General features: G+C 49.6%; 1 protein-coding gene across 7 annotated transcripts in view; it reads left to right on the forward strand.

The window, feature by feature from the left end:
• POMGNT2 (protein O-linked mannose N-acetylglucosaminyltransferase 2 (beta 1,4-)) overlaps positions 1–15,525 on the forward strand; it is a 133,082-nt gene extending 117,557 nt beyond the window's left edge. For all 7 annotated transcript variants that reach the window (XM_072793122.1, XM_072793123.1, XM_072793124.1 and 4 more), the window contains one exon: positions 13,210–15,525. In XM_072793122.1, the coding sequence (XP_072649223.1) occupies positions 13,210–15,053 (1,844 nt within the window). In that variant the 3' untranslated portion in view covers positions 15,054–15,525. The remainder of the gene's footprint in view (positions 1–13,209) is intronic.

Below are 15,525 nucleotides of genomic sequence, written 5' to 3' on the forward strand. Positions count from 1 at the left end.
GGCTGGGCTGGAGGCCTCTGTTGGGACATCTGTCATATCCTTGTCCAAGCAGGAAAAGGGTTTATCCAACTTTTCTTGTTTTCTGTGTAGAACAGCCCATGTCAGAGACTCTCTGTCCTCTCCAAATCCCCTCCCATTGGAGGCTCTTCCCAGAGAGGGTGGTGGTTTCCTTGGCTCCTCACAAACCACTGAACCTTCATGCCTACCCACAGATCCTAGAGAGACAGGAAGGTTTTCAGGGGGCCACTCAGAGGAGACAAAAGATAATTATCCTGGGTGGTCCATGCCTCTGAGGACCACCCCCTCCTCCTTGTCCAAGGAGTCTCATCACAAGACTCCTGTGGGGCAGCCCTCATCTCAGAGGCAGCCTAGGTAGAAATGGGTAGGGTCAAATCCTGGCCGGTGAATGTTGGCCCAGCCTCTGAGACTCTTTCCGAAGAGGAAAAGTGAGGACAAAACGAACCCTCTGAGTTGAGTGGTGGTGAGGAAAGAATAAGTGGGGTTGTGCACACATGGAAGGGACCCAGCATGGCACTGGGACAGAGCAGGAACTCAGCAGGTATGTGGTGCTTTCTGCATCTGACTGCAGACAAGGGTGGAGACTGCCCCACTGCTCAGAAATGGGTTCACCACGAGAGAGAGGATTAGAGATATAGCAAATAGAGGAGGGGTGAACTCCAGCTCTGTTTTTGAGCTCTTGAGGTCTCAGGAGAGTAAATACAGAGAAGGATGGACTGCTTATGAGTGGGAGTGAGCTCCCCGTCACTGAGAATAAGGTGCCTTGTGATGCTAGGATTCTGGCCCTTCTACCCATTTTGTGACAAGGTGACAAAGTGGAGTATGGAGGCCTTCAGCCTGAAGGAGCCCTCATCCAGGGATCGCCCTCATTCTGAAGAGGCTCTTGGTGCACAGAATGGCACTAAACTCTGGGTCACACCTCAGGACCAGATGTGGCACACCCAGTGATGCAGGTGTCCGCAGCCCTGCAGAGGGCAGCACTTGGCTGAGTGTCTATTTTTTTTTTTTTTTCCGTCTCCCAGGCCAAGGATGGCGAGCAGAATTCTCTGTCATCCTGGTCTCCCTACTCTTGCCCTGTTCTCACTGAGACCAGTGGCCTCTCCAAGAGCAGTGAAAATTGGCCCAATTATTCACCATTTTGAGTTTCCTCCTGGAGTTTGTTATCCAGAAACATTTTGAAACAGTGATGGAGAGAGATCTCTTCTACCTTGTTTAGTGCCAGGGGTCTGATTATGTGCTCTTTGCCTCCATCTCTTACCTTTTGAAAACTCTTCTGAGCATTTAGCTGGATCCTTGAGTGCCCCTGGTATGTGCAGGCTGCTGCAGAGCACTTAGTGGGCCTGGGGAGGGGAGAGCATGGGAAACATGCTGAAAGGACTTTATAATAACCGCTGGTTGTCCAAGGACCTGTTGGCTTTTTCCTACTGCACTCTGGCTACTTCACAGCAGGTGAAAATGCAGGGTGGCTTTGCATCTGGCTTTACAGGGGCAAAATACAGTCCTAACTGTGTTGATGAGTGTCCCCCCAGGAATAGATCCTGAGCCAAAGATTCATGTGTAAGTAGGTTACTTGAACTCTGTCCCAGTAAGCATGAATCAGGGAGTGAAGAACTGAGACCAGAGAGGGAAAGGGGGCATGCATCAGGCCTATGAGCACTGTGGGCAACCACCTAATCTGTTAGGGAGCTGTGGGGCCAGTGTAGAACATGCCTCAGGACTCTCCGGCCTGGGCAGGATGGATGTGGACCATTCATTTATTCATTCACTGACTTATATTTTAATTCCCATTTAGTTACATGCAGTTATGTTGGTGATCCGACAATTCCACGGGAGTGGGGTATTTATGCCACTGTTCCCATCAGATGTTGGTGCAGGCTGCCTGCCTTGTACATCGTTAAGTTAGAAACCCAGGCCATCCCTCTGGGCCGCATACTTTAACCATCACATGATTTCTAGCGAAATGCTCTGTCCATCCCCAGCAAACCTTTCTTTCCATTTCCTCCCTCAGAAGGCAGCTCGGCTGAAGGGCCCTGGAATCCTCTGTATTTGTCCTGCCTTCTGTCAGCATCCTTCTGGCTGGCCTGGGAAGGGGTATTGACTTAGTATCTAACTAGAAACAGTGCTTCCCCCTCCCCAGGCTCAAAGGCTGGCCTCTGCCTTTTTGCCTAGTTGCCCTATAAAGCCCCCAGCCCCATGTGTTCTGGTTCCCATAAGCTTGACCCTAAGCACTCTGTCCCCCCAGCTTAGGGTTGCCTTAGGTCCAGAGGAGAGGCCCAGGCTCCTTCCTCCTGTGTCCGCACCCCACACCACACCACACCTCCCTGCTGCCAGGCTTGCATTCCACCACAGGGAGGCCTAAGAAGACAGGTGGCTGAATGCTCACTAGACAGGTGCCCACGCAAGGTAGAGGTGGGTCTTTCCTTTCTTTTTTCCTCATTTCCCTTCAGGTCTTGCTTCTCTGGCATCCCCTGGGTGTGTCTGTTGTAGCTTTAGCTGTTGTTGGAAGCATTCTTGGCTGTGATCGGAGCAAAACATGCATCAGCTCAAGCCCCCCTCGCCTGCCTCTCCTCTCTCCAGGGAGGGCTGTTTATCTTCTATTTTCTAAATATTCATTTATTACTCATCCACTTTCTAGAATCCTGTCATTTGTAGTAGGGATTTATTTGATTCTTTACTGTTAACTTTTTGACTTTTTATTACAGAAAATGTCAAACAGACACAAAAGAGGATCCTAGAAAGGTCCCCATCACTATCTTTCATAGTGATCTATTTGCTACTGTCTTACTCCATCCCTCTCCATACTTTTTTGCTGGAGTATCTTATTTTATTTATTATTATTTTTTAAGTAGGCTCCATGCCTAACATAATGTGAGGCTTGAACTCATGATGCTAAGATCAGGAGTCACATGCTCTACTGACTGCACCAGTCAGGAGCCCCTTTGCTGGAGTATTTTAGAACAAACCACGTACGTGTCATTTTACCTATAAACACTTAATATTCTCTTGTTTCTTAAGTTATCTAATTTTTAATGACTTTATATTTAGAAATAATTTTACACTTACAGAAAAGTTACCAAAAATGCTTCACTCAGCTTCCCCTGATGATAAATCTTACATAACCACAGTGCAACGATCAAAACCAGGAAATTAACATGGTACCATTAGCTCCACCACGGGCCCAGTTTAATACCTGCCAATTGTGTACTAATGTCCTTTTCCCTAATTTCCCTTTTCCTGGTCTAAGGTCCCATGTTGTGTTTCATTGTCATGTCTCCTTAATTTCCGTGAATCTGGGACAGCTTCTCAGTCATTCATGGTCTTTTCTGACCTTAATTCTTAAAGAGTCCTGGTCAGGGATTTTATAGAATGCCCTTCAATTTGGGTTTAATGTTCTCTTTACTAGCTTATCTATAGTCCATATTCAGAGCTGGCAGTGGAGCTAGACACATTTCCCCATTTAGAAATAAAGATTGATGTATTTTGGGTAAGGAGATGACGGAAGTGAGGTACCCTTCCCAGTACACTGTATCAAGGGGTATGTGATGTCAGTAAGTTACTACTGCTGATGCTAATGCTGATTACTTGGTTCAGGGGCTGTCTGGCAGGCTTCTGTATCGTAAGGTAAGTTTCTTTCTTTCTTACTGTAAAGTTTCGATTTTTGCCTTCGTATCTCACGGGGAGATAGTCAAGACGATTCAAACACCCTATTTCTTTTTCTTTTTATTAAGATTTTATTTATTTATTCATGAGAGACAGAGACACAGGCAGAGGGAGAAACAGGCTCCATGCAGGGAGCCCGACGTGGGACTCGATCCCCGGTCTCTAGGATTACACCCTGGGCTGAAGGCGGTGCTAAACTGCTAAGTTACCCGGACTGCCCTTCAAATGTCCTATTTCTCATCACACTCCACCCACTAATTTTAGTATCCAGCAGTGGATCTTGCCTGAGACCGTTATTACTGTAATGTTTGCCAAATGGTGATCTTCTATTTCCATCATTGCTTCTACATTTATTAATTGGAATTCTGCTGTAAGAAAGATCTGCTTCAAAAAAAAAAAAAAAAAAAAAAAAAAGAGAAAGAAAGATCTGCTCCGTCTTCCTTATTTATCTATTCAATTATTTATTCATATCAATATTGACTCATACATGCTTATTTTATTCTATGGGTTATAATCCATTACTATTGCTTTTTAATTTTGCGCATGGCACCAGATTTAGCCACTGGGAGCTCCTTCAGGTGAGCTCCTGTGCCTCATCATTTTTTGAGAACTTCCTTACATTCTGGCACTACAAGATGTTCCCAACTTGTACTTTCCCTGCTCCAGCCCTGGAAACAGCGATGTTTCCGTAGAGCCCTGGTTCCTTAGTAGAGGATGTTAGGAACCAAGACCTGAGCACACTTGTCACTGCTGCCAGGCCCTCCCGCTGGTCAGAACTAGGAGCTGTACGTGTGTGGGTGTACCCCCACCCCAAGCTGTTTCTACTGCTCACAGTCCTCCTGTCATGCCAGTGTGAATCCCTCTTCAGTTCCATGGTCCAGGTCTGAGCTGAGGCTCCCAGGGTAGCCTCTCTAGTGAGACACCCTGTCCTTCTGGTGTCTCCTGACCTTCAGGATGAATTAGCTCTTCCTTCTCCTGGTTTCTTTGTCTTTTTTTTTTTCCCCTCCACTTACCTCCTAGAGAGATGTCAGAGCTCAGGCTGTGGTCATGTCATTGCTAAGGTTTTCTCTTCTGAGCAGCCTTGGTACTGTCTGTACCACGCTGAGGGTAGGGATAGTTAGTGCCCACGGCAGAACCAATTTTGACATTGGTCAAAATTGGTCAGTTATCAGCAATTTACCATGGTTCTACCTAATACCAAAGCAGTTCTTAGCTGGTGGGTCTGGGTGGAGAATTTCGTAGGGGTGGAGCACATGTTTTTAAAAAGTATATGTGGGGGATCCCAGGGTGGCTCAGTGGTTTAGCGCCTGCCTTCGGCCCAGGGCATGATCCTGGAGTCCCACGTCAGGCTCCCTGCATGGAGCCTGCTTCTCCCTCTGCCTGTGTCTCTACCTCTCTGTGTGTGTGTGTCTCTCATGAATAAATAAATAAAATCTTTAATAAAAAAAATAAAAAGTATATGCAGCAATATGATTTTATATATGTAGATATAGATATAAAATACCAACTTCAGAAGGTAAAGGTTGATGAAATCTTTCAATCCTGAGGGTAGATATTGTAGAAGAGAATCTCTTATGAATAAGGGATTCTTGGGGAATCCCAAGACTTTATAGTTTGGAGCATGAAAGAGTTTATCAGTGGGTGCATGGGTTTGAAAAGACAGGGAAACACTGATGTTGAAGCACATTTCCTGGCTGTAGGGTTCTGGGCTTGCCAGGATCCTCCCCTGGAGATTAATAGGGCTGACTAGAGCACAGGCAAAACCCAGCCAAGAAGGCAGCCGCCTGTGCCCTCCTCTCACTCTGGGGCCAGACCAGAAGTTCTCCACTCTTGTTCTGCAAAAGCTTCAAAGACTTGCATGAAGGACATGAGGTTCATGGGCTCTCCAGGTAGCTGTGACTTTATTCCTCTTCCCTACAGACCTAGAAGGCTCAATGAAATTGAGTGAGTGGGAGTTTTGTTAAAGGACTAGCTTTGAGTCCACAGGAAATTATCTCAAGTCATCTGCAGACTTTGGGACTTGAGTTGCTATAAGGAGCATGCTCCTTGTACCCCTTTGTGCAGAGCTCCCTCTCTTCTGAGCACCCCATTCTAACTCCCAGGCTTGCCTCTCCTGCATGAATGGAGAGACACTGAGGCTGGGAGCTTGTCGTTGGATTTTCTACCTCTGTTCTCCCCTATCTCCAGGCTACTCTGCTCAGAGACCTTCAGGAGCTCCCCATTGCCCAGAGGGTAGAGTTCAGATTTCTTGACCTAGCATCAAGGCCATTGACATTTTGGCTTTAGCTGATTTTTCGAAGTCTCTCTTCTGCTTTTCCTCTGTGTGAATCATCTGCCTAACTAGACTGGACTATGTGGTCTCTTCTGTCTTTGGACGACCCCCCACCTCCTTTCTACCCTGGAGATGATATTTCTGGTCCCTCTGAAAGCTCCAGGGGATGGCCAAACCAGAAGGACTCATTTCTTCCTCACAGGGGTCTGGCCCTTACAGCTTACAGGGCTCACTGGAGCTTTGTTTACCCAAGTTAGAAGTGTCATGGGGAAACTGCTGCCAAATAGGTTACCAAATAGGTAACCACTAGGTTAGAGGACAGCTCAAAAACAAAAGGCACAGGCTAGACCTCCGTGTGCTTGTTTCATACACAATTACCTATAAAGAGGTTCTCCTCTGTTAAATTATTCTTGGCTTGGAGACACCAAAACCCCAACTAAAACTAGCGCCCAAAGGAAGGAAAGCTCACAGCAGAAAGTCCAGGTATAAGGCTTCAAGATGTCACTAGGGTCCTTTGTATCTCTCCTCCTTCATGCCATCCTTGGCATCCTGGCTTTGTTCTCAGGCTGGTCCACCACAGATGGTAGGCAGTAGCCATGGGCCAGCTTCTTCTTTCATGTCTAGTGGGTGGAAACAGGGAATGTGACTCCTCGACTTTGTTCTGTGTGGTTCTATGCAAGTAGCGTGCTCCACTGAGCCGGTAACTGGCTTTAGAAGCATACTCTTTGCTGATTTGCCCTCTGGAGGTGGGAGGCAGATCTTGGCTTTCTCTGCCCCTCATGGGTCTCGGGGAGGGGTGGCTATCTGGACAAATGCGGGGTTTTATTAGGAAGAGGAAAGGGACATGGACATTGGGTGGGAACAGTGTCCTCTCTGTCACTTACTAGTACACTGGACTTGGAAGCAGAGTTGGTGACTGACTCTGGCCGAAGGTGCCAACAGATGATAGCATGTCCTGTCTCACTTTCCATCTTTGGGAGGAATCCTCTTCTTAGACTTAAAATCCTTTGTTTCAGGGATGCCTGGGTGGCTCAGTGGTTGAGCATCTGCCTTCAGCCCAGGGTGTGATCCTGGGTTCTGGGATCAAGTCCCATATCAGACTCCCTGCATGGAGGCTGCTTCTCCGTCTGCCTGTGTCTCTGCTTCTCTCTCTCTCTGTGTCTCTCATGAATAAATAAATAAAATCTTAAAAAATAAAATAAAATCCTTTGTTTCAAATAACTGTAATAAAAAGTGACAGTTCCTGACTCTGCGCTGGTCAGCTTTTGCTTTGAGTCAGATGAAAGCAGCCAGGGGTGGCCAGAATGTCTGAAAATGCCAGACTTCACTGTGCATTCCTGCGGCCCGTTATTAACCATCCGATGCCTGGATTTTTTTCCCTTCCCCCTCTGCTAGACACTTGCTAGTTTGAACCTCAATGTTTGGAATTGCTGTTTTTATACATCAGCAGCAGTCAGCTCTCAGTCCTCACGAGGTACAACTAATCTGTGATTTCTGACCTTCTCCACAACCCTGGGACGTGGGGGCTGCACCCTCACCTGTGCTGATGGGGAATCTGACTTCAGAAAGGCCATACAGTAGAGTCACAGAGCTGCGGTTCGAACCCAAGTCTTCTGGCTTCTTATCCTTAAACTTTCCTGGACAGTACACATCCCCTTCTGGGAGCTGTCAACCACCACTAATGTAACGGGAATTCAGAGTCAGGTTGATTTAGGGTATGAGGTGATAACTACTGGCGATTAGGTGTTTCCAAAAGAGCAAACCAGTGGGTCAGATATACTGGAGTAAGGTGGATTTGGTGCCCTGAGACCGAGGCACACTGACCACCGGTCCCTTCCATGGGGAGAGTTAGCAGAAGGTGTGGCAGAATTGGCAAGGGGAAACTCTAAAGGAGATTCCTCGGGCAGAGGAGGCTGCAGGGGGTGGAATGGGGCTGCCCTCCCTAGCAGAGTTGCCCAGGGGGGTTCAGAGTGGCTTATCCATATCAGACCCAGCTGGACCCTAGAGGGAGGCTGCAGGACAGAGAAGCTGAGAGGCTGGGGGCCGGCTCCCTTATCCAGACTCTGAGCTCAGATGCTGCCTAGCCAGGCCTGCACCTGCCCTGCTGCTCCCCCCAGCCTGCAGAAGGTAGTACTCACCAGCACATTCGGGCACCTTCATTTTTATTTTTATTTTTTTTAAGATTTTATTTATTTATTCATTCATGAGAGACACACAGAGAGAGGCAGAGAGATAGAGGGAGAAGAGACTCCTTGCAGGGAGCCTGATGTGGGACTCGATCCCTGGACTGGGATTACGCCTTGAGCCAAAGGCAGACACACTCAACTGCTGAGCCACCAGGGTACCTCCATTTTTAATCCTGACCATGTCACAGACTTGCTGGGTGATATGAGGCAAATTCCTCACCTCCCTAAAATGAGGATGACTTGCTTAGTGGTTATTAACCTAATAGTGGAATTCCCTCCTAAAAGCAAAGAACCCCATTTTAAAATAAATTTTTGTGGTACTGGTATGAGTTTCCTAGGGCTGCTGCAACTAATTTAACCACAAATGTGGTGGCTTAACCTGACAGAAATTTATTCTTGCACAGTTGTTGGAGGACAGAAATCTAAAATAAAGGTATTGACAGGACCATGTTCCCTTTGAAAGCTGTAGGAGAGAATCCTTTCTTGCGTCTTTTTAGCTTCTGATGGTTCCTGGTAAACGTGAGTGGTCTTTGGTTTACAGCTACATCATTTGAGTCTTCTTTGTCTTCATGTGGCCACCTTCTCTGTTCCTCTGTGTCCTTTCCTGTTTCTTATAGGGACACTTTCATTACATTTAGGGCCCACACTAATCCATTATGATCTCATCTCAAGATCCTTAACTACTTATGTGTAAAGACCCTATTTTCAAATAATGTCACATTCTGAGGTTCTGGGTAGACATGAATGGTGTGTGGGGGGGGGCATTATTCAACCCACTATAATACCCTTGAATATAAGAAATTAAAGGTGCTTGGTTTTGTTTTGAGATAAATGGAGGTCCAAGACTCTGGCCTCATGTCCTTGTTGCTGACCAGTAGCCTTAACAGCCCCCAGGATCAGGGTCTGCAAACCACTAGGTACCCAAGATTTCAGGAAGCCCTAGTTCACCATATCCCATGGTGATGAGACTTTAGACTTATAATTTTGAATTGATGCAGGAATGGGTTAAGACTTTGGGGGCTCCTGGCACTCATGGCTTGGTTCTCTTTTCTTTTCTTTTCTTTTCTTTTCTTTTCTTTTCTTTTCTTTTCTTTCTTAAGATTTATTTATTTATTCATGAGAGACAGAGAGAGAGAGAGAGAGAGGGAGAGAGAGAGAGAGGAGAGACACAGGCAGAGGGAGAAGCAGGCTCCATGCAGGGAGCCTGACGTGGGACTTGATCCCAGGTCTCCAGGATCACACCCTGGGCTGAAGGTGGCACTAAACTGTTGATCCACCGGGCTGCCCCATGGTTTGGTTCTTTGGTTCAGAGCCTCTTCTTGCTTTTTCTCAAATGTGGCTGTACCCCAGAAGCACCTGGGAGCTTGGTAAAAAAGCAGACACCAAGGAGACTTTGGGTTCTGGTCAAAATGGAGCAGACACATTTATCCCTGTCCATGCACCATGCACAAATACAGCTAAAAACACAGGACATTACGTATAAAACATGCAAAGACTGAAAGGTAGAAGAATGTGGAACAACACAGGGGTGAGTTCTTGGGTTTTTCTTTTGTCTCCTATATACCCTAGACTGGGTGCTAAAGAAGCCCACAACCCAGAATTGCCAGTGAGCAGAGACCAGAAAAAGCCCCAAAGAAAGCTCACTCTCTCATTCATCAAAGGACTGGAAAAGGAGCAGCCTCACAAAACCTTTTTGACAGTAGCACCCTATTCCTGTAAAACACCAGGAAAACTGCTTCTCCCCTCCCTCTCAGCTTTAATAAAGAAAGGCCAAATGGACAGCTTAGATGTACATCCTTGCTTCGTGGTAACCAACCAGGTGCCCCCCACTTTCAGCACCCAACCTCCCACCACCACCACCCAGAGGTAACAAGATGTCCCCTCACCCCACAGTCTCCTTGAGATGTCAGTGGAGCCTAGACTTTCACCCCCACCCAGTGGTGATGAGGCACCCCTCCTGACCTACTGAGGAACCTAGATTTCCACCCCTAATCAGTGGGTATGCAGAGTCTCTCACCCTCCCTGCCAGGATGCTGTTGGTGGAGGCTGAGCAGGAAGTGTGAATTTCCTCCCACCCAAAGATAATGAGTCAGTGCTCCCCCTTCTCCAGCATGATTCTTGCAAAACCCTGCTAAAATGGAAGAATTAATATAAGCTCAAGGCTAAAAGGTATAAAGAACTAAATGGAGATTTGAGAACTGAAAAATGTAGTAACCAAAATTAAAACATCACTGGATGGACCAGTAGAAGAATGGAGATCACAAAAGAAAGAATCAGTAAACATGAAACAAACAAATTGGATTTTTTATCCAGTCTAAACAACAGGGAGAAAATTAGGGGAAAAAGTTGAGCAGAGCCTATTGACCTATAGGACAATATATATTTTTTTAATTTAGCATTCATATACCTGGAGGCTGAAAAAGTATTTAGAGAAACAATGGCTGAAAGTTTCCCAAATTTGGTGAGAGGTATAAACCTATAGATTCAAAGGTGAGTGAAACCTTCCCTCACAGGGTAAACTCGGAGAAACCCACACCAGGACACCTGATAACCAGGCTTCTAAAAAGTAGGCAAACACTCTTCAGAGCCACATGAGAGGAAGGACCCATTATGTCCAGGGGAACGGTGTTCAGATACAGCAGATTCCTCATCAGAAACATGGCGTCAGAGGGAGGCCTCAGCTTCCATGTACTCAGAGGAAGCACTGTCACCCCAAAGTTCTGTCCCAGTGAAGATATCCTGTAGGAATGAAGGTGAAATCAAGGCATTTTCTTTACCCGAAGGAAAACTAAGAGAATTTGTTCTCAGCAAACTTCCCTAAAATTATGACCAAAGGAAGTTCTCCAGAGAATGATAACGGAGGAAAACCTGGAACATCAGGGATGAAGGAAAAGCAGGAATAGTAAAAATATGGGTAAATATAATAGACTCTCCTTTCCCTCTTGAGAAGATTACACTGGGTAATTGAAACAAAAATTATAAGGTGGTCTGATGCGGATTTTAACGCATGTAGAGGAAATGTTGAAGATAATTTTATTATAAAGGAGGAGGATAAAAGAGCCCAGATGGAGATAAGGTCTCTGTACTTGCTCGAGAGGTGGAATGTCACTACCAGTAGACTGTGCTAGTTTGCATATACACAGTATGATGCCTAGAGCAACCGCTAGAAAATCTGCACCAAGAAATATACTCAGAAACACTATCGATAGTTAGAAATGGAATTCAAATAATCTACAAGCAGATGGTGAAAATGAAACAGAGGAACAAAAGATGGCAGATGCCTGAGCCATACTCCAGACCTACTATTGAATCAGAACCTCTTTGATTAGGGCCTATGAATACATGATGTTTTAGCAAGTGCCTCTGGGGATTTCAAGAACCAGCCAGGTTAGAGAATCTGTGATCTAGACCAGTTTTGTTTTTTTTAGATGGAGGGAGTAAGAGAGCGTAAGCACCCATGTGTGAGTGGGGGCAGGAGAAGCAGGGGGAGAGAGAATCTTAAGCAGGCTCCATGCTCAGCACAGAGCCCAATTCGGGGCTCAATCACAACCACTCATGACCTGAGCTGAAATCAAGAGTCGGATGCCTGACTGAGCCATCCAGGTGCCCCAAGACCAGGATTTTTAAAGAGTAAATTGCCAACCCTGTTAGGTTGTGAAATCAATTAAGATGAACATGCCCTGCCCTCCTTTTAAAAGCAAATTTAGAATATTGGACTAGAAAAGGAAACACTGGAGTACATGATAGCTAGAGTAATTCCTTTGAAATGTTTTAGAGGGTAGTATAATATGCATACTTATGAATGTGCATGCTCAACCCTTAGATGAGGGTAGGCCGGAAGAGACGGTGCCCCAGGGATGGCCTTCAGCTGGGTGCTGGAGGGGAGTCGGGAGGCAAATAGCCCTGCTTCTTCAGAGTAGTGACCTGCTCATTAATATGCCTTGATTGGCTTCACTCCTTCTCCCTTTTAATTCCCCCCAATTCTTTGGATGATTTCTCAAGCTCTTGACTCAAACTCTTGTCTCTGATTCTGCATCTGAGGGAACCTAGCCTAAGCCACCGCCTCTTTCTGAGCAGGATTGCACTTTGAGTTTTGTGATTGCAGGGAGAGACAAGCTGCAAGACACCAAGAAGCAGAAGCTAGCCCCTCCCCAGTGCAGTGCCGGCTGGGCACCAGGTGGTACCCATGCTGCTCCTATGAGGGCCGAGGGGAGAGCCTTCAAATCTGAGCAGTCCTGGGCTTCAGAGCAAGTGTATTACCCTTCTGGGTAGTGCAGAAAAGTGAAGCAAATGCCCACAGCTCAGCCAGGCCCCCCTGTAGGTGTATCAGATACAGTTCTTTTACTGGGCCGTGGAGGGGGCAAATACCCACCCATCCTTCCATGGGAATTGAAAAGCCAGCAGGAGTGGTTTCTGAACAGGAGCTTTAAGCAAGAGCAGACATTCCCCCATATCCCCTACATGTGTGTTCGGTGTGTCGTCAGAAGGGGACACTGGGGTCCTGGTGTACAGCCTGGAGACAGCGCTCACAGGCCTTCGGTCCGTCTGTGCCCCTGTACGGAGAGGCCGTTGCCTTGCAGTAGCAGGATTTGCCCTGTGCCTGTCATCATGGGGCCTCCGTTGGTTAGCTTCTGCTGTAGCAGTGCTTCATAACAAACAGCCACGGGATTTGAGTGACGTAAGCACTTACACAGCCCAGATGTCTGGGTGTTGGGTTCACTCACACCCTGGGGATGGGGCCGGGGGCGGGGGCGCTCCGAGCTAGACTGGGCTTGGCTGGAGCAGCCCTCCTCCCCGCCTGCCTTGCTCCTCCCGGGACCAGGAATTGGGGCTGAGCACATTCTTCTCCTGGCAGGTAGGTGTAAAGAGGCTGAGGCCGGTCACTGAGCTCTTGTCGAGCCTCTGATTGGGTTTTCTCTGCTGACGTCTCCCTGCCCGAAGTGCCCGGGGAGGCAGCGGGGCCGGGAGGAGCGAACACGCGCAGGGGCGCAGGGATGGGCGCTGCGGGGGGCTGCGGGGCTCCGGGGGCTGCGGACCGCCTGTGCCGACCTCTTCCTTTCCTTCCCCCCGCAGGCTCTTGCGGTTCCGCGGGGCGCCCGCAGGGATGGGTGAAGGCCGCGGGGCCAGCGGCGCTGTCCGGGGGCGGTCCTGTCGCTAGGGCCCAGGGCGGCAGGATGCACCTGTCGGCGGTGCTCAACGCCCTCCTGGTGTCGGTGCTGGCCGCCGTCCTGTGGAAGCACGTGCGGCTGCGGGAGCATGCGGCGGCGCTGGAGGAGGAGGTGGCCGCCGGCCGCCAGGCCCCCGCGCCCGGCCCCGCGCCCAGGGCCGACTACGCCCGGGCGCTGCAGCTCCTGAGCGAGGGCGGCACGCACATGGTGTGCACCGGCCGCACGCACACCGACCGCGTCTGCCGCTTTAAGTGGCTCTGCTACTCCAACGAGGCCGAGGAGTTCATCTTCTTCCACGGCAACGCCTCGGTCATGCTGCCCAACCTGGGCTCCCGGCGCTTCCAGCCGGCCCTGCTCGACCTGTCCACCGTGGAGGACCACAACACCCAGTACTTCAACTTCGTGGAGCTGCCGGCCGCCGCCCTGCGCTTCCTGCCCAAGCCCGTGTTCGTGCCCGACGTGGCCCTGGTCGCCAACCGCTTCAACCCCGACAACCTGATGCACGTCTTCCACGACGACCTGCTGCCTCTCTTCTACACGCTGAGGCAGTTCCCCGGCCTGGCCCACGAGGCCCGCCTCTTCTTCATGGAGGGCTGGAGCGAGGGCGCCCACTTCGACCTGTACAAGCTCCTCAGCCCTAAGCAGCCGCTCCTGCGCGCGCAGCTGAAGACGCTGGGCCGGCTGCTGTGCTTCTCCCACGCCTTCGTGGGCCTCTCCAAGGTCACCACCTGGTACCAGTACGGCTTCGTGCAGCCGCAGGGCCCCAAGGCTAACATCCTGGTCTCGGGCAACGAGATCCGGCAGTTCGCCCGGTTCATGATGGAGAAGCTGAACGTGAGCCAGGCGGGCGCTCCCCTCGGGGAGGAGTACATCTTGGTCTTCAGCCGAACCCAAAACAGGCTCATCCTGAATGAGGCGGAGCTGCTGTTGGCCCTGGCCCAGGAGTTCCAGATGAAGACGGTGACGGTGTCCCTGGAGGACCAGGCCTTTGCCGATGTCGTGCGGCTGGTCAGCAACGCCTCCATGCTGGTCAGCGTGCATGGGGCCCAGCTGGTCACTGCCCTCTTCCTGCCCCGCGGGGCGACCGTGGTCGAGCTCTTCCCCTATGCCGTCAACCCTGACCACTACACCCCCTATAAGACGCTGGCCACGCTGCCTGGCATGGACCTCCAGTATGTGGCCTGGCGCAACATGATGCCGGAGAACACTGTCACGCATCCCGAGCGGCCCTGGGACCAGGGGGGCATCGCTCACCTGGACCGGGCCGAGCAGGCCCGCATCCTACAGAGCCGTGAGGTTCCTCGTCACCTCTGCTGCCGGAACCCTGAGTGGCTCTTCCGCATCTACCAGGACACCAAGGTGGACATCCCATCCCTCATCCAGACTGTACGGCGTGTGGTGAAGGGCCGGCCAGGGCCACGGAAGCAGAAGTGGACCGTGGGCCTGTACCCAGGCAAGGTTCGGGAGGCACGGTGCCAGGCGTCCGTGCAGGGTGCTTCTGAGGCCCGCCTCACCGTCTCCTGGCAGATCCCATGGAACCTCAAGTACCTGAAAGTGAGGGAGGTGAAGTACGAGGTGTGGCTCCAGGAGCAGGGGGAGAACACCTATGTGCCTTACATCCTGGCTCTGCAGAACCACACCTTCACTGAGAACATCAAGCCTTTTACTACCTACTTGGTGTGGGTCCGCTGCATCTTCAACAAGACCCTCCTGGGACCCTTTGCAGATGTGTTAGTGTGCAATACGTAGCGAGTGTGCCATGGCTGGGCCGGGGGTGGGGGGTGGCTCCTCCAGTTCAGTGTCCCTGGGCCCTCTAGCCCCCTGTGGTGGCTTCTGGGAATTAATTATTTATTGAGCAGGTTGCCCTAGGCTTGTGCCTCTGTGTCTTCTTACTGCATCTGGAGTGTGGAGTTCCCAGCACTCTGCACTGGTACACTGGGATCCTCCCAACCCCCTTCTCCCGGCCTGAGCATCCATACTCCACAGAAGGTCCTTAGGGGGAGAAGGAAGAGGAGAAGGAAGAAGGAAACTAAGGAGCCTCTGGCCGAGTGATCATGCTGTTCGCTACTGAATCTTTCTGGTTGCTGTCCAGATGTCTGGAAACTGTGAGTAAGTCATGTGGTCGCTTGGGTGGGTGGTTCATCAGCTTCCATCATCATGAAATTCACGTGTAGCACAGTGGAGTTGTGTTTGCAACATTCATTAAATGATTATAAACGTC

This window comes from Canis lupus, chromosome 22 (assembly GCF_048164855.1).
Source record: "Canis lupus baileyi chromosome 22, mCanLup2.hap1, whole genome shotgun sequence".
Classification (NCBI taxonomy): domain Eukaryota; kingdom Metazoa; phylum Chordata; class Mammalia; order Carnivora; family Canidae; genus Canis; species Canis lupus.